Here is a 27,466-nt window from a genome sequence, read left to right on the forward strand (position 1 = left end):
TGCTCATGAGCGGTCAGACTGATGGTTGAATGTATTGTTGTGGCAGGATGTAGGTTTAATGCTCATTTGGAAAATATCTGCCTCAGTAAAGTACAACGACTCTTTGAAGAAAGTGCATAAGAAGTAAAAACCTGAGGTCGATATTTCAGATATTGTGGATAAGAGCATAACCTGGCGGGGAGTTCCACAGGTCTGTCTGGCCAGGGGCATGCTCAAGTGATTAACACCACTACTCATGGCATGTCCACGTGGTCTAACGCTGCTGACGCCTCAAGTAGTCATTATGGAGCAGAGGGGGCTGAAATGCTTTTTTTTTTTTTTTAATCTTTTAGAGAAAGCTGGTCAAGAGCTGGGCTTGTCTCCTAAGCAAAACTAAGTGAATCAAGTTGCTGAAGTGGCTCTTTAAATATTTTTAATGGATTACTTATGTTTTGTCAATTTAAAGTATGCAATTTAAATATATATGAAATTGTAATACCAACAACTTTTTTTCAATATCTAGGTGCTATAACCCAAGCTAATATCACTATACGCCGATAGATGCACTCTTTATTTACTTGACAAGTGGAAATCTATGACCGATTGAGCGGAGCCCAAATCACACAGTGCTTCAGAGTATTTTAATAGGCAAACCAATATTTCATTCAGGAGATTGTATGTCAGCCATTGGGTGGCATGTGCCAAGCTGAAACCTCTGGAGAAGTACGACAGAGGATCCTGTATCATCCACCATAGCAGGATAGCGCTGACATGGGAAACAGTAGCTAAGTTCTATTCTTGATTGTCCTGAAGAAGGTTATGTGAATAACAACCTACAGACGAAACATGTTGATATCACTCCTAAAGTGGAAATTATGGAGATGCAGATCAACAATGACATGATTATGGACTGAGGAACCATTGGACTCGTCACATTCGGAGAGAACTCAGTGGGTAACACAAGTGTGCTTGCTACAGACGATTATCTCCGAGTGAATGAGTACTAGAGTGGAAGTTCATGTTGGTTGAAAGTGTGATGACGTTAATGTTGCTGATGAGAGCACTTCCTTTTAAAGTAAAAATGTACCTCTCGTGGAAGTATACAATTTACTTGTTCATTTGAAAGAAATACTTTTAAAAAAACAGAAGTATTGAGTAAACCTGACCTCTGCTGCAAGATTAATATATTATTGATAATACTCATTGACTGAATGCAAACTTGAGCCTGAATCCAGTGTTAGCATCAGCTATCAGTGCACAGTCTACGCAGGGAATCACCTGAATCTATTAACGGTTATAACACCACCAACACATTATCCATGGCATGAACCAGAGCTGAAGGAGAAACAAGGAGGAAACCAGTCCATCAAATCAGGCACAAACACAGCTCTCCAAGAGCTTGATTTGGGGGTTCAGTACATCCCAGGGAAAGCCCCTTTCATCTCCATCCCCAATACAAGCCCAGGTCACAACGCTACCACCACTGTCTGAAGGTGGCTACTCAGCAGGAAGAAGAGCTCTGGTTGTTCCTGGCCGAGATTCTCTGGCCAAGGGTTGTTTCAGTGGACTCCATAAACACCTCTTAACTTTCTGCATGAAAAGACTGAACATACTCACCGGAACACCGGTCCAGAAGCAGGAGCCGCTCCAGTACATGTTTGTTCTTTCCGGGAAGCAGAGGAGCACACCGATGGACACACACACAAGCCCAATCATGATCAGTACTGCCTGTTGGCACAAGAAAGGACTCAGTAACTATATTCAGACTCCTAGAAAACTTTAAAATGTGCACCATATTGTAATAGAAATGCCTCCCTTTACTTCAACCCCATTTGCCTGCTCTAAACAGGTCTTCGCTGCCCTCATTACACCTACAAACGCAGGTCCTGTGTATGTCCTTCAACACTTGGTCCCAAGTATCCTCTTTAAAAACAAACCAACATGTCACACCTTTGGAGGTGCACACACCCAAGAGCTCCCTTGAACACACCAGCCTCTCTCTGAACAGCCTCCGTGGAGAGGACAGCGTATACAAAAGGACTTCGAGTTTCAACACATGCACACAGCGCTGCTCACCATCATCACTTACCACACCTCTGATACTAAACGAGGCGGTCACCGCCTCTCACTTACCTGAATTCACAAGCAACTAAGCAACGTCACAGGCCAGGTGCCAGTATATGTGTCAGCAGTGACTGAAATGGTCATTTAAAATTAAAGAAGGGAATGTGCTCAGTGCCTGACTATTGCTGCGCATTTAAAGCACTTAGGGCTAGAAGGATCCGCTGAACTGAATTTTCAGGGAGCAACAAAACTCCCCAAGGGGACCAACTTGATTGTCTTGCCCGCCAAGGTTGCACCTTGATCAGATCAGCCTGGGTGGTTGATGCTGGTCCTCTGGAGGTCTAAGAAGTCCAAATCCTTTCAAGTCCCAACTTTTCAGAGACTGCAGGAGAAGTTAATCTGTACACGGCTAAGGCTCCCCGGCTCTGAGGGGGACTGCACTTAGAGGCCAGCTCTCACTCCAACAGAGACCACCAGAGGGGTCCAGAGCAGGTCCAGTTGTAACTGGTCTTTTTAGATGAAGGACTCCTGTAGATTTGGATGTTCCTGTAGCCACAAGAGTCCACAACTTTGTTCTAGTTACAAGATGGAGAAGGCCTAGCCCTTTAGGTCTCAAACAGCAGGTTCAGTTATTGTTCTTTTCTTCTGGTTGTGAGCCAGCCAGGGGAGGTTTAGGGACAATCAGCAACCCCATACTTACTCTTCAGATACATCAAACTCCTTCTGGGAACAGGCCATCCTACTATTGGGCGGGTGCTCAACTAGCTGTCCAATGCCCAAAGACAAAAGACCTTCCTCAGGTCTCCCTTACACTAAATTAACAATGGGAAGACCTCACCTTGCCCCTTTGCCGTTCAAGAAGTTCCTGGACCCTCCCTAGTTACCCTTCGAGTGGATGTGCATCATATTCTTCACACCCAGCCCATCCGGTCGCCAGGACGACGGCGTTGTGTACTCTGGGAGGAGTTCTCACCGCTTGTGAAGGTCAAGTACTGGTGGGGCAGCTGGTGACTTGCTAATGAAAATTACTTCAGGCAGGGAGAAGGTCATTTGCTAAAAGACACTTACTAAATTTTTATTAAACATGCAACGTCGCCAAAGAATTTGGTTTTTAATATCAAAAATGGCGTTTGAACAGTTATCTAGCTGGTTTCAAGTCAGAAATCACAAAATATATTAATTTGCACTCTAAATTTCTTCATAGGACAGCCAGAGCCTTCTGCAGTGAAAATAGCTTTTAGTGGCTTGTTAATGTAGGGACAGGGAAACATTATATTTCTACGGCTCCCACTTTTAAAAACCATACACTCCATCTTGTGGGCTGTGTGTCCTACATAGGGGGTCACTTGTGATTTAAAAGGAAAGTTTGCCCCTATGGAAAGGGTTCTTTTAACAGGTCAGATGGCTGGTTTAAAGGAAGCAGTTACGCTTCACTGTAGGCATGGAAGCCATGTTTGCCTCGCCATACTAGCGGATGACACAATAAGGGCTGCAGTCCATAGGGAACGATCAACTTCCCGTGCCACAATGGGACTTTCTACACCATATATTACAGCATTACAGAACAGTTAAGCATCCCGATCAGGAACCAGCAACTTTGCACGTATTTCATACATTGAACCACGGGGTGCTGGACCGCCACAACGCTCCAGTGTGCAGAGTCTAAAAACCAGCAATAACATTCAGCGAGCAGAATGGGAGTGACCACACAAAAATGGTCATTCTCACACCATTAAAAATGATTTTTGTGCCAAAACCATTCATTTCAAAGCAGTTCAAACCATAGCTTTGCCATGCCTTGTCAAGGGAAAGCGAGGGCCCCACTCGAAGAGTTCTCAATGTCCGTTGTTTGAGGGTCGGGTTCAACAAGAGAAATCTTAAAACTAGCGGCTAAGGAAAGGGCGGCCATCAGCCCGCTAGTACTTCTTGCCAACTCCCAGCGGGTACAAGGACTGGCACACGTACTAGAACTGGCAATGGAAGGCAAGTTAGGATACAAGTAAAAGGGGATCGGTTAGGTAAAAGGGATTCCTCCTGCTCTTCCGACACAACCGCCCAAACTAATCTAAGCATCAAAAGGAGAAGAAACAGAACAAACCTAAGCAAAGCAAATCATCAATGCTGCACGCAACGAACAGTGCACATTAAGTGAATCTGTTACGCAGACAAGTATGCAAAAAAAGAGACCTGTGCTATTAATAACTACACTAGACTGTTTACATGTTATTAACTAGAACACGACCCATCCAGTTAGAACACCTTTAATACTTCAGCAGTCTTTAACCAGTTGCACGTCTTAAAAAACGAAAGGGCTATTTTCCTGCTGTGTCTTTCAAGGGCGTAAATCCTCGATTCTGCTGAAGGTTCATGAACACGTAAAGGCAAGTAAACTCAGACGCTGTGCTTTAGTAATTCCACTTAAGACACGCCGGGCCTATGCTAATCACGAACTAATTAAAAAGCCTTAGCAACAAGGCCCCCCCTCCTAAAGGGGCAGAGAAAACTGGCGGTACAAACCCACAATGGGGTGGAAACGTATGGCATTCAGGGGAAGGAAGCTTCACTGGGCAGAAAGATCCTGTGAGATGGTTTCAAACAACACTGACGTTTTTATGTGACATCACTTCCTATATACACAAATTTAAATGTGATGGGAACGTCTCTGCATCGAGTGCTTGTCACTGCCACACATTTATTTTTACAACATTAGTGAGCGTCTCCGTGATAACACAAGTTAAACGTCATGCTAGTAATAGTCTGTGAGATCACCCAACCTAGAGTTTAGGCCAAGCCTTAAATAAAGTGATGTGCTTTCCTTATCATCATTCAAAACCGGCGTGAATTAGCCATTTTGGGACCTGTATGTATTAAGGTATGCGTAAAACCCTAGAAAAACAAAGAACAGTCTAGCTCCGCCCGGGGGGGGGGGGGGGGGGGGCAGGGGACGGGGGGAGGTTTATGCCCAAACAAGGAACTTCGATTAATGAAAAAACAATTTACTTTCAGTGCCGAGTTCTGCCGTCATGGACGGCTACTCGCTGCGGTCAAGGGAAGTTCTCTTTATTTAGATTGATTTTATTGTTTTCTATTTTATGTACAATCACAAACATCAGCTACCTCCTCGCCCAACCCCCCCTCCCACCCCATGATCAGTCTCTGGCTTCACTCTGACTCACTGCCTGAGTGCGGACGGCTTCTTTGAATTCATTCGGATGTTCAAGGCCTTTTATTAAATTGGGGCTTCATTAACTCCTCCCCTTTGATGCTGCAGTTCCTTCCTCACCCTACATTCTTCGGGTCACCATCCAGCCATGCCTGCCCCCCATCCTCTGCGGCACCCGGGTCTTTCCAGTGGCTCACCATCGTTATGGGAGGCAGCACCTGCCCAGCTCCACAACCTTCCACACTACTGAGTTCCTTTTGTTACCTGTAAACAAACCTAGTAGGAACTGGAGTATAGGTGGTTGTAATGTAATACTAGTGAGTGTGCTTAGTTTGGGTTTCTTCCTGGAAGAATTTTCCAAACCCAATGCGTTCCCACCACATGTCTGATTGTGCCAGTGTTTACACTTGGGGCAGTGAGGACTTTTCCTGGAATTTAATTGGTTCATTTGAATTTAATGTGTTTATTGGTTCTGGCATCAAATGCTCTCTCTGTATACATTCAAAGTTGATCAATTTATATTTGGTATTTCTAGTGACCAGTCTTTATTTCACAAATACTGAGTGCCACCCTTCAGGGCCGCTAACGTCTAATGTTCATACCGCCCTTCTTATCCTTTAAAACGATAAAGCCTATGAACCGCTGGTCTGATTCACATTCCCCGCATCATTGCTGGCGCTGTGCCTACCCGTTTGGTGGGTCTTCTCCCTTCGTTGCTGTACTGGATGCTCCCTCCCGCCATCGCATTGGTAACCTTGGCGACCGCTGTGTGGTGGGAGCTCAAAACCACAACTCCCAGGCTTCCTAGTGCCAGCTCAGTGGAAGCAGGCACCCGGCATTTCGCGCCCGAAGGCGCTACAAAAACTACTCCACCCCCCACATCACGGGACCGCGCGCGGGTGGCGCCGGGCTAAGCCCGGGCAAAGGGCGGGCCGTCTGTGGCCGTCCGGGGCAGGACGAGGCAGGACGTGGCAGGGCTGGGCCATACTTCTGGGCTGTATATATTGCACTACGTGAGCTTGATTCCTATAGTTAGTGACTAGTTGCTGCGTCCCATTTGGTGTTGTTGTATAATTACTTGTGTCACTATTTGCACTGTTCTTTCTAACTATGAGCAAGCCCAGGTCCGGGTTTGTACATAATGGCCCGCAACCTGCAAATCCTCTAAACACCCCCCTTCCCAGTTTGACTGCCATCGATCGGATGTTGCAAAAGACCATCGGGGTGGTTTCACCAGCCATTGAAAGTACTGAGAGGCGTCTCTCTCTCCCAGCGGGTACGCTTCCCCCCCTTTCTGCCAACAATGAATCCACTTTTATTTCTAATCTACAGGAGTCACTATTAGCTCCATCCTTTATTGGACTCCCGGAAGTTCGTTCAACGCAAATACCCGGGGATAATTTAATTCCTCTTCCGCTGGTACAATCAGATCCTATTCCTGCGGAACCTAGGTTATCTTTGTCCCCTGTCATTTTTCCTAGTGACCAACTTTCTGAACATTCCTTACAGGAGAACCCCACAGTTGGGGAGGGAGTAATACCACCGCCAAACATAATTGAAATTTCTGGTTCCGAACAGTTTACTAATAACTATCCATTACGTATGACAACTAGAGGGCAAAAGGCAAAAAGGAAACATAATCATTGCATTAAGGAGGGGACACCTTCGATTAACTTAAAGGGAAAGGGACCCCACAAACCACGTACCATTACCAATAAACCAACTGAAAAAGGGAAAAAGGCCACTAATAGTACCCCAGCTATTCCCCCTATTTCCAATACTAGCGACTCGTTATTGGGGGGGGGGGGGAGGAGGAATTTTGGGGGAAAATGGAGAAATTACTAACGACTCTTATGGAACACATTATGGCAAAATTAATAAATATGGAAGCCAGGGTTGACCACTTGGAAGATGTGATAAAGGCGGAATTACATCCAATACGGGTGAATGACCATGTACCACACGATTTGTTGCTCACAACGAATTGTAACCCTAATATACTACCTCAGTTGGTTGAACCTTCCGTTCAGCAGACATCTGCCAGATTGGAAAATACCGATTCGACAGGGCTAGCATTACCAGGGCCTCCCTTATCTTTTCCAAACATTCTTCCATCTGCTATAGGGGCAGTCGATGTTTGGGAGACCATTCCCACTCCTAGGTTACCCATCATCAATCTGCCCCCGGAGGCTTTACCTTACACTGTGGTATTAACTAACGTCCCTCCCCTTCTTCCTAATGTACGTGAATATTGGTCCACCTTGAGAAACAAATCTTTACATTTCTTATCAGTCAAATCTGGGTTAAATACCGCTTTGTTCTCTAATTTTAAGATGGCCACAAGAGTTGCATGGGTTGGTCCAGCTCCCAAATCATTAAGAGGTGACTGCGTGATACTTTCATTTCGGTCACCTCTTCTGGTTAATGATATCATAGAGTCATGTTTTTAGGTCAACCTCTCACCGATTATGTTAGTATTGTCCCACTTGCCTATTTTTATCCATCCTCTCGGCAGGAAAGAACGCAAGGTTTTCGCCCTCTACCCCCTACTCGGGGGTATTTAGAGGGCAGGAGTTATGCTATCCCAATTTACAACCGTTTTGATATCCTAAGTGGATTGGACAATAATGATCGACAGCAAATTAACGCCCTACCTAACTCCTGCCTACCTGTTATGCCAGTTGTGCTGCCTTCTGACTCACTGATCATTACCAATGATGCACTTACTATGGACAGTTTGTGTTTCGGAATTGATGGTTTCTTGGGAGGGGTTGTGAGGACCGCAGAGCCTATTGAAGATCCAAGAGCGAGTAGTTTATCTCCACTGAGGACAGATACATCCCAGGCTCCTATTACTTGTCCTTTGACTGATACTTTAATTTGTAACGTCTGCTCCTGGAATATTGCTGGAATTAAATCCAAAATTGGCAACCCCCTATGGCAGAATTTTATTTACCAGCAAGAACTTCTATGTTTCCAAGAGACATGGACAGGGGATCCAGTTCATATTAACGGGTTCATAACATATCATACTCCAGCAGTAAACTCTGCACATGGCAGAGCAAAAGGAGGTCTGCTAATTTATGTATCCAATAAACTGCTCATATCAAAAGGTTCTTGTGCCAGTCAAAGATTCTCACTTTCAACTCCTGATATTGGTTTTTACTACAACCTCTCCGATTGTTTTAATCAATTTTTATAATAATTTTCCCCTAGAGGAGGCTCCTATTATAATTAACAAACTGGCCAACCTAGTGTCTTCTCAAGAAAAATCTTCGGCCACAATTTAATGATCCTCCTTTTGGGTGATTTTAATTGTACTTTGTGCAATATGGTTACCGACAAGAGATGTAATATAGGGAGAGAAGACGGCACGAGCTCCTTACATTTTAAATCACTCATTTGGGAGAACATTATAATTAATTTTTGGGTCAATTTGACCTGGGCTTTTTAAATGACATTTGTACAAATCCCTTCCCTCTTCACCAAGTTTTAACGGTCGTGGTTGCTTTTCAACCATAGACTTTGCATTAACCACAATTCGCCATGCGGGTAGGATTGTTAACGTTAACGTTTCCGATATGGCGTTGAGTGATCATTTCCCATTATGTTTAACCATCTCTATTCCCAAGGGATCTGTTTCTGAGAATAGCCCCAGGGATATATTGTGGAAAAATCTGACCATTGGTTGTACCAATGGTTACACACTTATATGGGATATGGTCGATCAATCTCAAGTACTAACTTCTGTATTAAGTAAATGTGTCCCGGAATTCCAGACTTGCCTTTCAGAGGATGCTCTACCAGCTAATATCCTTGCTTCCTTTTCGACAATCTGTGACGAAATTAAATCTTCCTTAACGAGGAAATGTAAAAGTAATTCCGAACGAAGGGATGGTTGGTTGGTTTAACTCTAGTTGCACTAGAGCATATTCAAATCTAAAGAAAATGTTATCTATCCATCCTCGATCTATGGAAGATATTCGTGAAGCTAGGAAAACCTATAAATTAGCTTTAAAGGAGCGAAAAGACGAGTTAAGGAAAGAATCTTGGGATGCCCTCCATCAGGCTTCGGTCACCAATGACTGCGCAAGGTTTTGGAAAATCATTAGAAGCCCCTTTCTTACAGAAGCAGCCTGCCCCTCTATAGAGATAGCCATCCCAGAGAATAAATGGATTGATCACTTCTCTAATGTTTACAAGGGTGATTGCTTGTTTCATCCCCCTTGCAAACCCTTGGATTACCCGCTTTTTGGCAATATGCAGTTTCGCTTAGACGAGGTTGAAAAAGCCATATTAATGAGTAAAGGTGGGAAGGCCCCCGGTCCTGATGGCGTGCCTATAGATGTGTTTAAGTCTCTTCCATCTCTGTGGGCCCCTCTTTTGGTTCAGGTGCTAAACGAAAGCTGTAGGACGGACTTATTGCCTACCTGGGTGGAGTCGATTATAGTCCCAATTTACAAAAAGGGGGATAGACTTGACCCGGGTTGCTATAGACCTATTTCCCTTTTAGATTCCTATACTAAAATAGCTGGACGTGTTATCCTGGACCGTTTACTTTCATGGGTTGAGACTAATTCTATTTTATCCGATTTACAATACAGATTTCGTCCCGGCCTGGGTACAGTGGAACAGGGCCTTAACTTTTTAATGCTCACCGGGAAGTATACCAGGGCTAAGAGGGAGAACCTGTTCGTGGCTTTTGTTGACCTCTCAGCCGCTTTTGACTGTGTGGTACATTTTAAACTATGGACACTCTTGGATCAAATTGGGGTTGAAGAAAATATTTATTTTCTTAAATGCTTTTATAGTGATGCATCTGCTCGTGTCCGTTTTGGACGAACGGGAGAGTGCACGGGCAAAATCCCCATTAGGTGTGGTGTTAGGCAGGGTTGTGTCCTGGCACCACTCTTTTAACTTGTATATTAACGGATTAGAGAACGCCCTGTGTAATACAAGCTTTGATCCTCCACATGCAGCTGGTCGTCCTATTCCGTTATTAATGTATGCGGACGATGCCGCACTAATGTCTCGCACCCAAGTGGGTCTACAACGCATGGTTGAGAATTTTGCCCTTTTTATGAAAGATTTGGGCTTACGAGTCAATATATCAAAAACTTTCATCATGCGCTGTGGTAGAAGTGCAAAAGTTAAAAAGACTATTTATTGAGGGTCAGCAGTTATCTTGTACAAAGCAATTCTCCTACCTGGGTATTTTATTTACCGCGAAGGATGCTTGGAGCGAGGCTATATTAGCTAAAAAATTGGTAATGAGTCGTGCAATTGCCGCCCTTAGATCACCTTAGGCACCAGACCACCTGTTGAATTAATTAAGATCTATAAAGCCAAAAGTGTTTCGGCCGCAATGTATGGTAGTGGGATCTGGGGCAATGCTGATGTTTCTCAGCTTCAGGTTCTTGAAAATTCCTTCTTAAAATTCATTCTCGCTGTTCCTAGGAGTTCCTCTAACTTTATTTGTGTTGGAAGGCGGACCCCGAGAAGTCGGCGAGACCACTCCGGGGGGGGGGCCCCCACACTGCACGAAGTAGCCGAGCGCTGCAGAGAAGCCTCCTGGGAGATCCTTCTCCGATTATGTACTAGCACAGTAACACCACCACACAGGACTCAAGGAGGTTGTCTCAAGACAAGCAATTCTTTATCAGCACTTAAAGGTTACGGGATCAATATTTACACGAAAAGGGATCAAGGGATCCACAAAAGTCTCAGTGACTCTTTAGAAGGGAAGGGGTAGCGGGACAGTCTTTGGCAGGAGCTTGGTACGAGGGTACCTGGGGCCCAGTTCTTATCCTCAAGCTGGAGGGCCTCCGGAACTCGGAGGGGTCGAGCCGCGACGGCGTCAGCAGGGCTCTGGCGTTCAGTTCGTGGGGAGCCGCGACCAGGTCAGCGGGGCTCACAAGATGGTTTCTGCTCAGCTCGAGCCGCGACGTCGTCAGCAGGGCTCCGAGGGAGGTTTCAGCGAGGTTGGGCCGCGACAGCGTCAGCAGGGCCCCGATGTTCCGGGGGGCTTCAAGGTTTCAGCAAGAAGGAGCCGCGACGCAGTCTGCAGGGCTCGTGGTGGTTTTAAGCAAGAGTTCTTCTCCGTAGGGTCGGCCGCGATTCAATCAGCAGGGCTCTCGACTCCGGGATACAACTCCGGTCTGTTGCGGGGTCGCCCCAGATATAGGCCTGGAGCCCTTTGAAGTCCGGACCCTTGCGCCCGGAGGGTCGGAGAAGCCGGGGTGGGAGCGGCCAGACGCCCAGCAGGAGAGGCGCCGGGCCCAGGAGAGATGGAGGCCGATCGCACCTCGGTGTGTGGGGACGGTTGGGGGTCCCATCGATACCGCCCTCCGCCAGGGCGATGAGGTGTTCACGTAATACCCCCTGGCCAGTTCTTGGTGCCTCAATGTCTGGGCCTCGCTGGGGCCGAGGCCGGGTTGAGCGGAGTCCGGTGGACTGGTGTGCAGGGTCACGTGGCAGGCAACAAAAATGGTGGAGCCCCGAGGTGTATGCGACCTCGTGCGGCTCGAACGGGTGGCCCGTGGAGGCCAGGGCGGGGAACGGGCCCAACCCCAGGGAAGTCAGGACCACGCCACGAGGCCAGGTCCAACAGGCGTCCCCCCCAGCCGAAGGCAGGGAGAGTCACCCATCTTCTTGGGGATTCTCCTCGTCAAGGCGGAAGAAGCGGGACAGGCCGTCAGCGTTGGCGTGGTCATTGCCGGGTCGGTGCTCAACCGAAAAGTCCATCCCTTGCAGGGCAATGGACCATCGCAGCAGCTTGGGATTCTCGCCTCTCATTTGCATTAACCACCGCAAAGGCCGGTGGTCGGTCTGGACCCGAAAGTGGGTACCGAAGAGATAGGGCCGGAGCTTCTTAAGGGCCCACACTACAGCTAAGGCCTCGCGCTCGATGGTGCTCCATCGTTGCTCCCGGGGCAGCAACCGTCGGCTGATGAAGGCCACCGGGCGGTCGAGTCCCTTCTCATCAACCTGAGACAGGACGGCCCCGATCCCATATTCGGAGGCGTCAGTCTGTACGATAAACTCTTTACTGTAGTCAGGGGCCTGGAGCACCGGGGCAGTGCACATTGCGGCCTTGAGAGTCTCGAAAGCTGATTGGCAGCGGGGAGTCCAGTGCACCTTCTTGGGCGGTTTCTTCGAGGTGAGCTCCGTGAGAGGCCCCACAATGCTCCCATAGTCCCAGATGAACCGCCGGTAGTATCCGGTGAGGCCAAGGAAGGCCCGCACAGCGGTCTGGGTAGTGGGAGGTTCCCATGCCTGGATGGCATCGATTTTTGGTTGGAGGGGGGCCACCTGACCGCTTCCCACCTGATGGCCCAGGTAGGTCACCGATCCTTGGCCGACCTGGCATTTGCTGGCCTTAATCGTGAGCCCAGCCCTTTGGAGGGCGGCCAGGACGGCTTTGAGGTGAACTAGGTGCTCAACCCAGTGGTTGCTGTACACGGCAATGTCATCCAAATAGGCCGCGCTGAAGGCCTCGAGCCCGGCCAGGACCTTGTTTACGAGTCTCTGAAAAGTGGCCGGGGCATTCTTCATGCCGAAGGGCATCACCCGAAAGTGGTAATGCCCATCAGGGGTAGAAAAGGCGGATCTTTCTCGGGCGCCGGGGGTAAGCTGAATCTGCCAGTACCCAGCGGTGAGGTCCAGCGTGCTCAGGTAGCGGGCGGACCCCAAGCGATCGATGAGTTCGTCGGCCCGGGGTATAGGATGGGCGTCCGTCTTGGTCACAGCATTCAGGGCCCGGTAGTCTACACAAAATCGCAGCTCCGGGGGATGGCCGGGGGCTGCGGCCTTTGGTACCAGGACGAAAGGGCTGGCCCACGGGCTGTCAGAGGGCTCGATGACCCCGAGGGCCAACATCTTCGCTACTTCGGCCTGGATGCATGCCCGTACTCGGTCGGGTACCCTGTAGGCTCGGTGTCGCACGGGGGGGGGGCTGTCCCCGGTGTCGACGTCGTGGACGCACCAGTGGGTCACCCCCGGGGTGAGGGAGAAGAGGGTTGCGTAATCCTGCAGCAGTTGTTGACAGTCGATGCGCTGTTTCAGGGTCAGGGAGGAGGCGAGCTGGACACCTTTGATGGATCCGTCGTGGACGTCGTTCTGCAAGAGGTCGGGTAGGGGCTCGGAGTCGTCCTCGCCCCCTCGTCAGTCGCCAGCAGCAGGCTCAGTTCGGTCCGGGCGAAGTAGGGTTTGAGCCTGTTAGCATGTAGAACCCGGAGGGGGTTCCGGGGGGACTCTAGGTCAACTAGGTAGGTGACGGGGCTCTTCTTTTCCACCACCTTGAAGGGCCCAGTCCACTTGTCCTGGAGGGCGCAGGGCTCAACAGGGGCCATGACCCAGACTCGCTGGCCTGGCTCAAACTCGATTGTCGAGGCGTTCCGATCGTACCACCGCTTCATGTCCTCCTGGCTGGCTTCGAGGTTGGCTTCGGCCAGGGCTCGGAACTTGCGGGTCTGGTTACGTAGGGTCAGGAGGTATCGGTAGACGTCAGGAGGGGCGCCCTGGAGCTTCGTCTCCCAGCCCTCCTTGACCAGGCTGAGGGGCCCGCGGACCGGATGTCCATACAATAGTTCAAACGGGCTGAACCCCAGGGACTTCTGCGGGACTTCCCGGTAGGCGAACAGGAGGCATGGCAATAGGACATCCCATCTCCGCCGGAGGGGCTCTTCCAAGCCCTGGATCATCCCCTTTAGGGTTCGGTTAAAGCGCTCTACCAGCCCGTTCCCTTGGGGGTGATAGGGGGTTGTGAATTTGTACGTGACCCCGCACTGCTGCCACAGGGACCGCATGTATTTGGAGATGAAGTTTGTCCCCCGGTCGCTCACCATTTCGCGGGGAAATCCCACTCGGGAGAAGATTCCCATTAAGGCCCGGCCCACCACGGGGGCCGTTACAGTTCTTAGCGGGACAGCCTCCGGGTACCTGGTGGCGTGGTCCACGAGGACCAGGATGAAGCGGTGGCCCAGGGCGGTCCGGGGGTCCAGGGGCCCCACAATGTCGATCCCGACTCGTTCGAACGGGGTGCTGACGGCTGGAAAGGGCTGGAGGGGGGCCTTGACCTGACCCCCGGTCTTCCCGCTGGCTTGGCAGGTCTGACAGGACCGGCAGTGGTTGTCCACGTCTTTTCGCATCCGGGGCCAGTAGAAGTGGGTCACCAGACGGCTGTAAGTTTTGTCTTGTCCCAGGTGCCCGGCGAGGGGCACGTCATGTGCCAGGTTGAGAAGGAACTCTCGGAAGCGGAGAGGGACCACCAACACGCGGCTGGCCCCGAGTTCTGCCACTTTCTGTTCACTGTACAATAGGCCTTCGGCCCAGTAGACCCAGTGGGTGCCGGTCTGGTAACCGTTGGCTTGGGCGGACGCTTGTCGTCGGACCCCTTCGAGAGGGGAACAGGACTGCTGTTCTTGCTGAAACTGTTCTCGCGAGGGGCCCCCTTCGTGGCGCCATTGTGTAAGTTCTGGTAGGGCGCCTAGGGACGCAATCTCTTCGGGGGAGGGTTCAGTTGGTCCAGTGTCGGTGTCCGCCTCCCCCTCGCTGCAGGCGGGGGTTGGTGCGAGCCCCTCGGGCTGGGCGGTACCGGGGGCCTGGGATGAGCGGGGGGCCTGGGCGGCCATGGACCGGGTAATGGCGCAGGCCCATTCGGATAGTCCCAGCATTCGGAGGTGCTCTCGTCGCTCCACTTGAGCCCAGGGGGAACTCTCTAGGTCGTTCCCCAGGAGGCAGTCCACGGGTGCGTCGTCCCGGACAGTCACTTTCAGTAGGCCTGTCACCCCTCCCCACTCGAAGGGGACCAGGGCCATCTGGCACAGGCTTTCGCTGTTGTCGGCCGTCCGGACGGGGCACAGCACATCGGGTAGGATTTGTTCGGGGGTCACCAGGTGGCAGCGGACAGCGGTGACACTGGCGCCGGTGTCACGAAGGGCTTCGGCCCGTCGGCCATTGATGGTGACCTGCTGCCGGTATTTCTGGGTGTTGCTTGGGATTGGTGTGCGGGGCACCATTTCTCGGCTGCCCAGGCAGACCAGGGACATGGCCGCCGGCTCCCATTCGGTGGTTCCTCGGTCGAGGATTTCTTCTTCCTCCTCTCCTTCCCCCAGGGCGGCGGCCACCAGCTGTCGGGGCGGGGGCCCGCCGGCCCCGCTTCTTCGGTTCAGGGGGCATACCGGATCGCTGGCATAGTGTCCGGTTTGTTGACAGCCGTAGCAGGTTACTGGGGGCCGTGGTCCGGTTCTGGCTGAGGTTGCCCCTCTTCGGGCTAGGCTCGGGGAGAGGTGTTGCGGCGGCGGCCCTCGAGGCGGGCTCCTGGGGGACCCGGCAGGGGGGACCCGATTCCGGTTCGGCCCTCCACCGCGTTGGCGTGGAGGTCCGGTGGGGTTCCTCTGGTACTCCCCTATCGAGTTCCGGGAGACGCGGGTGTTGACCCATCGATCGGCCTCGACGGCGAGTTTACGTGGGTCAGTCATCTTGCTGTCGAGGAGGTGTTGCCTTAGCTCCACGAAGCAATTGTTGGAGAGATGTTCCCAAACAATGAGGTCGACCAGCTGCCCGTAGGTGGTGACCTTGCTACCCTTGATCCATCCTTCTAGGGCCCGGCTGAAAAAGTCCACATATTCCACCCAGGTAGTGCCCGGGATCTTCTTACAGTCTCTGAACCGCTGGCGGTACATTTCCGCGGTTAGCCCGTAGCGGGTGAGCAGGGCCTCCTTCATGTGGTCGTAGGAGGTCATCACCTCCTCTGGCAGCTGGAGCAGTGTGTCTCGACCTTCACTAAGGAACCGACCCCACAGGCCGGCGCCCCAGTCCTTTCGGGGCACCCGATGGGAGGTCATGGCCACCTCGTATGCTTTGAACCATTGTTGGATGTCGTCATTTTTTGTAGTACTCCTTGACGACATCTTTAGGGATATGTACCTTGTTTTCGGCAGGCGGTAGGGTGTCTCTATTACTGGGGGTGTCGGTCCCCCCGTTCTTTGCCTTGATTTCGAGCTCTTTGAGACTTCGCTCGTGCTCAAGGGTCAGTCTTTTTTCCTCCAACTCTCGGTGCCGTCTCTTCTCTTCTATCTCCTCTTGTAGCCGTAGCTGCTCTAGGGCCAGTTTCTTTTCTGCTAGCTGGAGTTCGCCGTCCAGCCGTAGTCGTGCGAGCTCTAGTTCGTGGTTCCGGACCTTCTCCCGTTCTCGTATCTCTTCTTCGGAGAGGCCGGTTTCTAGGCTGTTTCTTCCTCCGGTTGCCGGAGTCGGTGCGGTTGATGTGGCCACAGTCCGGGGCAGTGGACCTTCGTCCTGGGAGGGGCCTGCCCCGGCCTCTAGCCAGGTCCTCAGGGCTTTCTGCATCTCTTCTTTGGTACCTAGGCCGGTGGTTGCAATGCCCTTGTCTTTGCAGAACTGTTTCAACTCTTTGTGCGTGTATTCCTCCAACCGTTCGGGCTGGAACTCCGTGGTCGTGTTGTTCTCTTGGTTGCTCATGACTTCCGGTTGTATGGATGGGTAGCTAGTGGGTTACTGGCTTGTACGTACTGCGTTCAGCTCGGATCCCGTCGCTGGCCACCAAATGTTGGAAGGCGGACCCCGAGAAGTCGGCGAGACCACTCCGGGGGGGCCCCCACACTGCACGAAGTAGCCGAGCGCTGCAGAGAAGCCTCCTGGGAGATCCTTCTCCGATTATGTACTAGCACAGTAACACCACCACACAGGACTCAAGGAGGTTGTCTCAAGACGAGCAATTCTTTATCAGCACTTAAAGGTTACGGGATCAATATTTACACGAAAAGGGATCAAGGGATCCACAAAAGTCTGTCTCTTTAGAAGGGAAGGGGTAGCGGGACAGTCTTTGGCAGGAGCTTGGTACGAGGGTACCTGGGGCCCAGTTCTTATCCTCAAGCTGGAGGGCCTCCGGAACTCGGAGGGATCGAGCCGCGACGGCGTCAGCAGGGCTCTGGCGTTCAGTTCGTGGGGAGCCGCGACCAGGTCAGCGGGGCTCTCAAGATGGTTTCTGCTCAGCTCGAGCCGCGACGTCGTCAGCAGGGCTCCGAGGGAGGTTTCAGCGAGGTTGGGCTGCGACAGCGTCAGCAGGGCCCCGATGTTCCGGGGGGCTTCAAGGTTTCAGCAAGAAGGAGCCGCGACGCAGTCTGCAGGGCTCGTGGTGGTTTTAAGCAAGAGTTCTTCTCCGTAGGGTCGGCCGCGATTCAATCAGCAGGGCTCTCGACTCCGGGATACAACTCCGGTCTGTTGCGGGGTCGCCCCAGATATAGGCCTGGAGCCCTTTGAAGTCCGGACCCTTGCGCCCGGAGGGGCGGAGAAGCCGGGGTGGGAGCGGCCAGACGCCCAGCAGGAGAGGCGCCGGGCCCAGGAGAGATGGAGGCCGATCGCACCTCGGTGTGTGGGGACGGTTGGGGGTCCCATCGATACCGCCCTCCGCCAGGGCGATGAGGTGTTCACATGATACCCCCTGGCCAGTTCTTGGTGCCTCAATGTCTGGGCCTCGCTGGGGCCGAGGCTGGGTTGAGCGGAGTCCGGTGGACTGGTGTGCAGGGTCACGTGGCAGGCAACAAAAATGGTGGAGCCCCGAGGTGTATGCGACCTCGTGCGGCTCGAACGGGTGGCCCGTGGAGGCCAGGGAGGGGAACGGGCCCAACCCCAGGGAAGTCAGGACCACGCCACGAGGCCGGGTCCAACAATTTGCCACTCGGAACTGGGTCTTTCTTTTATATCTGACCTTATCAAGTTGGAACCGGTGCTACTTTGGCATAGGGTTTGGACAAAAGAAGAACCCAAACTTAACAGAGTCATACTGGCAGATGTTTTAAAATTAGATGGATACTCGAGGATACCGTGGTTGAATTATGTTCAAAAATTCTTAAGTGACATTGGCAAATTGGACTATTTTTTAAAACCCCATACCATGTCCAATATTTCACGGAAAGAGCTCAAAAAAGAGGGGTTGCTCTTTCTAGAATCCCTAAGAATTACTGCTGAGATTACAAAACCCACTGTTTTAAATCATCATTTAATCTTAACTTCTTTTAATATTCAGCCCTATTTGATCCATGTTACAAGTAACTATGACAGATTTTTATTAACCCGTTTTAGGCTGGGCCTATTTCACAGATTGGTAAGCTTCCCATCAGTTAATAACTGGTCCCATATATTATCTCCTTGTCCCCTGTGATGGAAGTTCTCCCCAAAGCACAATGCATGTTGTTTTATTTTGTAAATTTTACCATCAAATGAGGAGTGCCCATTTGTTACCTTTTTTAAGAGAGATTGCTCATCGGCAATGTCGCCCGGCCATGTATGAAATTCAACGGTTGGACAATTGCCTTTGTGTTGCAACTATCACATTGTACTTAAAGAAAGTGATTTTTATTAGAAATAGGATTATCGTGTAAATGGTTTCTCTCCCTATTCCCTCTCTTGTTAATGTATTTTCCATATGATGTGTCTTTTTAATAATCTCCTTTTTATAACGAACTGTATTGTTGTTATTTTACACTTTTATGATTGTATTCATTCACAATCAAATAAAGTTACAAATTTGATTTGATTTGAGTGCCACTTCTGTGCCCTTATTTCTTCGCATGTGTTTGTATCCCGGCTCCCTAATACGGTAGAACATTTGACCTAGTCAGTATTCATGCCTCATATAATGAGGAGACAAGTGGGCGTTCTCCCGCCCCCCTCAGATTAGACTTTTTTTGACCCGAGAAATGGCTGGTTGTTTTGAGAAGGCGGAACAGCTTTTTCGAATGACTAATTGCAATTTTTGCAGACGTAAGGAAGCCGACAATGCTGATGGCCCAGTCCGTGCAGAATTCTGAAAATCCTATTAATTGCCCTCCATTACCTGCAGCTTTTCCTCCTCAGTACCAATTTTTGCCAAACATTTTAGGCACAGAATCATGCAGCATAACGTTAACGGTGGTATATCCATGTATTTACAGTTGTCTTGACTCACTCTGGACCGGTATTGTTCTAACGAGCTCCTTCAGAATCCCTGGTAGGGCAGTCAAGGGGTAAATTAACCTTTAAAAATCAGGGGTTAACATTCCTACCTTTCCCAGGGCAGTTCTAGCACCTGCTCCCCAATATAACTAACATCAATAAGTCAAGTCTGTGAAGGAGTTCAAGGGATTCACATAGGCATGTGTTGATTATATAGTACTACGGGAGTTACTATCATTTAGCTCAGAGTAACTGTGTCCATTAGTGACACTGGAAACTTTAACCACTTGGTTGCACTTGCCTCACATGGTGCCACCGTGTTATTTTTATACACGGTTACTAGATCTTCACACATCTGTGTGTCTGCCCAAACTTTTATACAGTCATTTGCGGTGTTAACTGGAGTCAGGTGAGGTCTCCAGAATCAAAACCACTAAAGGGGTACAGAACCGATTACATTTAATTTTAAACCCGAAAGAAAGTCTCCCTCAGTGTATTCTCTAGGCTGCTACCAGTTTTAGATGCATTCTCAAGCATCTGCAATAGGTCACATAGAGATACAATATGCCATGTGTTCTGGACTAACATTCCCTCTTCTCTAGGCCTAGATTGGATTGTCTGTCTCAGGAGGTTCAAACACCAGAGCAAGCACCAAGGGGGACCTTAGGAAGTCCTCCTAATTGGAAACACGTAGAAGGGAGTCTCTACTCTTATGTTTTTCTTTTTTGCCTGTTGCATACAATAGATCACAGGGATATAGATTTAATAATGAAATATTCTCATGACAGTTGCATTTATTATAATTTGTGGTTTACGTTTGGTTGTCATTTACAAGACCGCTAGAAACAACATCTCTTAATTAGGTTGTAGGATATGATTGCAGAAAATTCATATACATTACCTACTGGCAGTTGCCAGTAGGTAGTTATAGTTCGGACCTATTTTCCATAGGAAATCCGCAACATTCTATTTGGAATAACGTTGGCGCCGATTGAAGAATCTTCGCGAAATATAATATATATATATATATTTTTTTTTTTTTTTTTTTTTTTTTTTTTTAAAGCACATATTTTACCTGCGTGTGAACAAACACTCCTTTTGAGTTTATGGCGCATTTTGGCAGGCTACATGCCATAGTACACGTAGCTAGCAACATACTTAATGTACTTTTTTTAAACCAAGTGGATTGAGTTTCTGCAGAGGAGGATGTGGCGCAACTGCTAGAGCGCCAACTATGGGGAACCTGGTTCGAGTCCAGGCAACAGCTCAACATCCTGTGATTCTGGGCAAATCACTTAATCTCTCAATGCCTAAATGTCTGTCTGTAATGCAACTGCTACTTATGTAAAGCGCTACAGTAACTTTGGGTCGAGTTCACGCTACATGAAACTGCAAAATTAAAGAAAATGCTCCATTCATTGAGCACCTGGTGTTTGGTGAATGTTACCCAACAGTTCAAATGTATTGCAGGAAGAGTGTGTATCCGAGACTTCAGCACGACGAACAATATACTACATATATGAAGTAACCCTGGTTAATGTGAAATTCTACAAAATCTAAAAGAGCCATGTGTGCTCCTTGTACACTGATGAAAAATACCTCCTCTGCAGCCAGTTTCACGACGACACACAGTTTTCATAGATTAATATGCCGTAGATTGTCCAATGGAAGGCCAATGTGCCGCCTAAAAGCCATACACCTAAAACCACCTCTTCTGCATAGAATGGCAAAATAGAGTCTTCTGCCGAGTGATCCTTTACGCACCTTGCTTGGGTGGTTCAACCTCACAACAATGCTTACGTATTCCACCCATGGTCATACGTACCCCCAACACCTTCTGCTCCCCTTTGGGTACTGCTGGGGAGGCTGTCTTCCCCTTCAGCTGGGACTTCACCATCTCGAACAGACTGTAGAATCCAGAGGGCTGGTTAATGTTGATGTTGATAACTGTCGGCTGCGAGATGCCCGAGGTCACCTCGAGCCCATTAACTCGGAGGACAGCGGAATACATGGCGTCCACCTAGGAGGAGACATGAACGCATGGTGTTAGCACAAGAGAGGACAGTGGAATACATGCCGTCCACCTAGGAGGAGACATGAACACATGGTGTTAGCACAAGAGAGGACAGCGGAATACATGGCGTCCACCTAGGAGGAGACATGAACACATGGTGTTAGCACAAGAGAGGACAGCGGAATACATGGCGTCCACCTAGGAGGAGACATGAACACATGGTGTTAGCACAAGAGAGGACAGCGGAATACATGCCGTCCACCTAGGAGAAGACATGAACGCATGGTGTTAGCACAAGAGAGGACAGCGGAATACATGGCGTCCACCTAGGAGGAGACATGAACACATGGTGTTAGCACAAGAGAGGACAGCGGAATACATGGCGTCCACCTAGGAGGAGACATGAACACATGGTGTTAGCACAAGAGAGGACAGCGGAATACATGCCGTCCGCCTAGGAGGAGACATGAACACATGGTGTTAGCACAAGAGAGGACAGCGGAATACATGCCGTCCACCTAGGAGGAGACATGAACACATGGTGTTAGCACAAGAGAGGACAGCGGAATACATGGCGTCCACCTAGGAGGAGACATGAAGATATGGTGTTAGCACAAGAGAGGACAGTGGAATACATGCCGTCCACCTAGGAGGAGACATGAACACATGGTGTTAGCACAAGAGAGGACAGCGGAATACATGCGTCCACCTAGGAGGAGACATGAAGATATGGTGTTAGCACAAGAGAGGACAGTGGAATACATGCCGTCCACCTAGGAGGAGACATGAACACATGGTGTTAGCACAAGAGAGGACAGCGGAATACATGCCGTCCACCTAGGAGGAGACATGAACACATGGTGTTAGCACAAGAGAGGACAGCGGAATACATGCCGTCCACCTAGGAGAAGACATGAACGCATGGTGTTAGCACAAGAGAGGACAGCGGAATACATGGCGTCCACCTAGGAGGAGACATGAACACATGGTGTTAGCACAAGAGAGGACAGCGGAATACATGGCGTCCACCTAGGAGGAGACATGAACACATGGTGTTAGCACAAGAGAGGACAGCGGAATACATGCCGTCCGCCTAGGAGGAGACATGAACACATGGTGTTAGCACAAGAGAGGACAGCGGAATACATGCCGTCCGCCTAGGAGGAGACATGAACACATGGTGTTAGCACAAGAGAGGACAGCGGAATACATGCCGTCCACCTAGGAGAAGACATGAACGCATGGTGTTAGCACAAGAGAGGACAGCGGAATACATGGCGTCCACCTAGGAGGAGACATGAACACATGGTGTTAGCACAAGAGAGGACAGCGGAATACATGGCGTCCACCTAGGAGGAGACATGAACACATGGTGTTAGCACAAGAGAGGACAGCGGAATACATGCCGTCCGCCTAGGAGGAGACATGAACACATGGTGTTAGCACAAGAGAGGACACTGGAATACATGGCGTCCACCTAGGAGGAGACATGAACACATGGTGTTAGCACAAGAGAGGACACTGGAATACATGGCGTCCACCTAGGAGGAGACATGAACACATGGTGTTAGCACAAGAGAGGACACTGGAATACATGGCGTCCACCTAGGAGGAGACATGAACACATGGTGTTAGCACAAGAGAGGACAGCGGAATACATGCCGTCCACCTAGGAGGAGACATGAACACATGGTGTTAGCACAAGAGAGGACACTGGAATACATGGCGTCCACCTAGGAGGAGACATGAACACATGGTGTTAGCACCAGCACAAGTCAAACCCAGAGAAGAGCAGAGCAGTCAAGTTTAAGAGTGAACATCTGGAAGGCGGATGGCGGACCCTGATCTGTGCATTTGGGTAGCGCACAACATACGGGGGGGGTAGCCTCGCCTTACTCAGGGGATTTGTCAATGGTGGAAACATGAAATGCTCAAAGACTCAATCTCTCCATGACCACACAGAACATTTTTTTTTTTTTAAACATAAGAAAGGAAGCTTGTGTGTTGAGTATCTAATGGCAATGCAATTCTGAAACCTCTATGAAGGACTGTGGGTGGGGGGTTGGCATGATTAGGGGCTTTCACCCAAGCATATTATTTCATTGGTCTGCTGTGGTGTAAATCATAGGTCTTCATCTGTCCACTACACTGTAGTCAGTGGTTCAACCATTGACTAACTCCATGTGAGCGAGGGCATTCTGCCCCGTTACAAGGTGCAGATATCCGCACACAAAGTAGTTGCCTTAAGTGCCAGGGACCCCTGTGGCAAGGAGCACTTCTTGAGACCAAAAACAACGTTTGCGTTCAAAAACATGAAAGAACGAAGCAAACCCGGACCAATCAAAGAGGTTGGTGGCCAATGACAAGCGCTTGGGCAATTCTTAGGACACGCCTTTAAAATGCTTTTCTATTTTTCCAGGTTACTGTCTCACTTGACGTGCGACACTGCATAGGTCATTCCCAGTATATCCATTATTGGTTGTATGACGGAACAACGCATTCCATTGCAACGGGAATGCCTTTACCATGCGTGCATTGCAACGGGAATGCCTTCACCACGCGTGCATTGCAACGGGAATGCCTTCACCACGCGTGCATTGCAACGGGAAATGCCTTCACCACGCGTGCGTTGCTACGGGAAATGCCTTCACCACGCGTGCATTGCAACGGGAATGCCTTCACCACGCGTGCGTTGCTACGGGAAATGCCTTCACCACGCGTGCATTGCAACGGGAATGCCTTCACCACGCGTGCATTGCAACGGGAATGCCTTCACCACACGTGCGTTGCTACGGGAAATGCCTTCACCACGCGTGCATTGCAACGGGAATGCCTTCACCACACGTGCGTTGCTACGGGAAATGCCTTCACCACGCGTGCATTGCAACGGGAATGCCTTCACCACGCGTGCATTGCAACGGGAATGCCTTCACCACACGTGCGTTGCTACGGGAAATGCCTTTGCCAGGCATAACCATTACCACACATTTTATAACAACGAATATGCCTTTACCACGCACGCCTTTACCACAAAGTTCGTTGTAAAAGCACTAATATTAAAGGCATATGCATGTTAAAGGTGTTCCCAGCCCCCTGCCCTGAACCCTAAAACTGGTCCTGGTCGCAACCCCGCCCTTTTTTTTTTTTTTTTTTTTTTACAAATACCCGACCCCTGCTCGCCCCGTCCCTTTTAAAAAAAAAAATACCTTACAGCTGTCAAACCGTGGCCTTTGTGACCTCAGGGTGATAGTGCACGGCTGTTTTAGGATGTAGGATCAGCTGGTCCTAGCTGCCTCCTACCGTCTCCCAGGTGCACCGATCATCACCCTCAGAAGGCACCTTTGAGGGCTGAAGTGTGGCCAATATGAGGCGTTTTGAATATTACATGTCAGGCCTTCGAATGGGCGTCACAAGAGAGCTCGGAGCTGCTCCTGAACGGCGGTGTGCACCGCCAAGACAGACGCCTTCCCAAGACCTCCCGGCGCTTTCTGGGAGTTGTAGTCTGGACCTGCCACTGGGAGGAATTAAAGGGGCTCCTACAATGCTGAAGGCAGAAGTGCTCGCGGCGCCTGGGCCGCCCCCCCCCCCAGAGGAGGATGCCCTGCCTGCACCCTCGCTTCTCTCCATCTCCTTTCAGTCCAAAACCCTCAGTTGCCTCTGCAAACCAACTCTCCATCCTACCCATCGCCGGGGGCCCCTGCAACCTCGAACCCGTCCTCGTCGTTTCCTCTCCCACTTCTGACTTTGACAACCTTTCACAAGCAGAGCTCTCTCACTCTAGACCTGGACTCCCGCCTCAACCTGCACAGCTCTCCTGCTCTTGATCTGGACTCCCTCCTCCCCTCCACAGCTCTCCTGCTCTCAATCTGGACTCCCTCCTCACTTGCACAGCTCTCCTGCTCTTGATCTGGGCCACTCCTCACTTGCACAGCTCTCCTGCTCTTAACCTGGACTCGCCCCTCAACCTGCACAGCTCTCCTGCTCTTAACCTGGACTCCCACCTCCCCTCCACAGCTCTCTTGCTCTTTCCCTGGACCCCTCCTCACCTGCACAGCTCTCCTGCTCTTGGCCTGGACTCGCCCCTCAACCTGCACAGCTCTCCTGCTCTTGATCTGGACTCCCTCCTCACCTGCACAGCTCTCCTGCTCTTAACCTGGACTCGCCCCTCAACCTGCACAGCTCTCCTGCTCTTCACCTGGACCCCTCCTCACCTGCACAGCTCTCCTGCTCTCTATCTGGACCACTGGTCACATGCACAGCTCTCCTGCTCTTGCCCTGACCCCTCCTCACCTGCACAGCTCTCCTGCTCTCGATCTGGACCACTGCTCACCTGCACAGCTCTCCTGCTCTCGATCTGGACTCCCTCCTCACCTGCACAGCTTTCCTGCTCTTGACCTGGACCCCTCCTCACCTGCACAGCTCTCCTGCTCTTGACCTGGACCTGGACTCCCACCTCCCCTCCACAGCTCTCCTGCTCTTTATCTGGACCCCTCCTCACCTGCAAAGCTCTCCCCCTCCTCACCTGGACCCCTCCTCACCTGCAAAGCTCTCCTGCTCTTCACCTGGACCCCATCTCACCTGCACAGCTCTCCTGCTCTTGATCTAGACTCCTCCCCTGCACAGCTCTCCTGCTCTCGATCTGGACTCCCTCCTCACCTGCACAGCTCTCCTGCTCTTAACCTGCACTCGCCCCTCAACCTGCACAGCTCTCCTGCTCTTAACCTGGACTCCCACCTCCCCTCCACAGCTCTCCTGCTCTTTCCCTGGACCCCTCCTCACCTGCACAGCTCTCCTGCTCTTGGCCTGGACCCCTCCTCACCTGCACAGCTCTCCTGCTCTTGATCTGGACCACTGCTCATCTGCACAGCTCTCCTGCTCTCGATTTGGACCACTGCTCACCTGCACAGCTCTCCTGCTCTGGATCTGGGCTCCCTCACCTGCACAGCTCTTCTGCTCTTGATCTGGGCACCCTCCTCACCTGCACAGCTCTTCAGCTCTCTTGCCCTTCACCTGCACAGCTCTCCGGCTCCTGACCTGGACTCCCTCCTCACCTGCACAGCTCTCCTGCTCTTGACCTGAACTCCTCCTCACCTGCACCACTCTCCTGCTATAGACCTGGACCCCTCCACACCTGCACAGCTCTCCTGCTCTTCACTAGGATCCCCTCCTCACCTGCACAGCTCCCCTGCTCTTTCTCTGGACCACTTCTCCCTCTCCTGACCTGGACACCTACACAGCCATCCTGCTCTTCACTAGCAGTCCCTCCTCACCTGCACAGCTCTCCCGCTATAGACCTGGATCCCTCCCCACCCTCCAACTCTCCTGCAGAGTTCTCCCCTTCACTAGCACGCCCCCCTCTTCACACTAACAGAGGTAGGGAGGGAGGGATCTGCCACGTCACCAGCACTGCTCTTTACACCCCCGCCAGCCCCTCACCTGCACAGCACTCCTCCTCTGCCGGCTGTGTTCCCCTGTCTCGGGTAGGCACCGTCTCTTTCAGACTCTCGGGTCAGCCTCGGGTGAGGTGGGCTGGGCTTGTGGCCGAGGTCCAGCTGCCTTCTTCAGCCGGAAGTGGAAAGATGAGGAGCGGGGCCTTCTGTTAAGGCTCTGGCGCCCTCCTGCGGCCGGCTCTGGTAGTGACGCTGTGTAAGCATCGTTCTCTGTCACTGGTCACTGCCTGCAGCCCTTCTCCCAGGGCCACACTGCCTGTGTTAGAGTTGGGGGGTCTCTGGTTGGCACAGGTGGGAACTTGTGACAAGCAGGGACCCTCTCCTCTAGTCAGGATAAGGGGGATCACCCTTTCAAATAACCCCTGCTCACCCTTTGGGTAGTGTGGCGCAAGCAGACAAGGCTAATCTCTGGGCGTCATAGGCTAAGCATTTGCAACATACATACAGTAATCAAGAGGAACCCACCACAAACGGACACCAGGCTGTGTTTTTTTGTAACAAAATACATAGACTTTATGTAAAAATATGAATTGTGATGCAGGCTTAATTACAAGACCATAAATAACGTGTTGCACACAATACCTCGTTTTATGTGGGGATATGTGCCTTTTCCAAACAGTGTCTCTAAATCATGGATAACGTCCATAGATGTCCACAGTTCGTTTCAGGCCAGGATAGGCGTGTCTCTTTGTTAGGAGCAAAAGCGGCTCTTCTGTGCTCGTGCGCGTCGTCCTGACTGTGCGGGACGTGGCGGGATTAAAAGTGCAGCCACAGGAGGGACTCTGCCACGGGCAGACTCTCGGGTCCGGTGCGCACAGGGCAGAGGTCCGATCTCCCCAG

The 27,466-nt window shown here is 50.7% G+C and overlaps 1 protein-coding gene across 4 annotated transcripts in view; it reads right to left on the reverse strand.

Annotated features, from left to right (window-relative positions):
- Nucleotides 1-27,466, reverse strand: part of LOC146839442 (transmembrane protein 176B-like) — a 128,352-nt gene that overhangs the window by 45,240 nt on the left and 55,646 nt on the right. The window contains exons 1-3 of one of the 4 annotated variants that reach the window (XM_085651495.1): nt 26,613-26,780; nt 20,988-21,182; nt 1,597-1,707 (exon numbers count right to left, since the gene is read on the reverse strand). In XM_085651495.1, the coding sequence (XP_085507621.1) occupies nt 1,597-1,707; nt 20,988-21,173 (297 nt within the window). In that variant the 5' untranslated portion in view covers nt 21,174-21,182; nt 26,613-26,780. Of the gene's footprint in view, nt 1-1,596; nt 1,708-20,987; nt 21,183-26,348; nt 26,547-26,612; nt 26,781-27,466 lie in introns of those variants that run through there. The other 3 variants (XM_085651497.1, XM_085651496.1, XM_085651493.1) reach the window with 3 other exon arrangements.

The sequence above is a fragment of the Triturus cristatus genome, chromosome 4_1, assembly GCF_964204655.1.
Source record: "Triturus cristatus chromosome 4_1, aTriCri1.1, whole genome shotgun sequence".
NCBI classification, from domain to species: domain Eukaryota; kingdom Metazoa; phylum Chordata; class Amphibia; order Caudata; family Salamandridae; genus Triturus; species Triturus cristatus.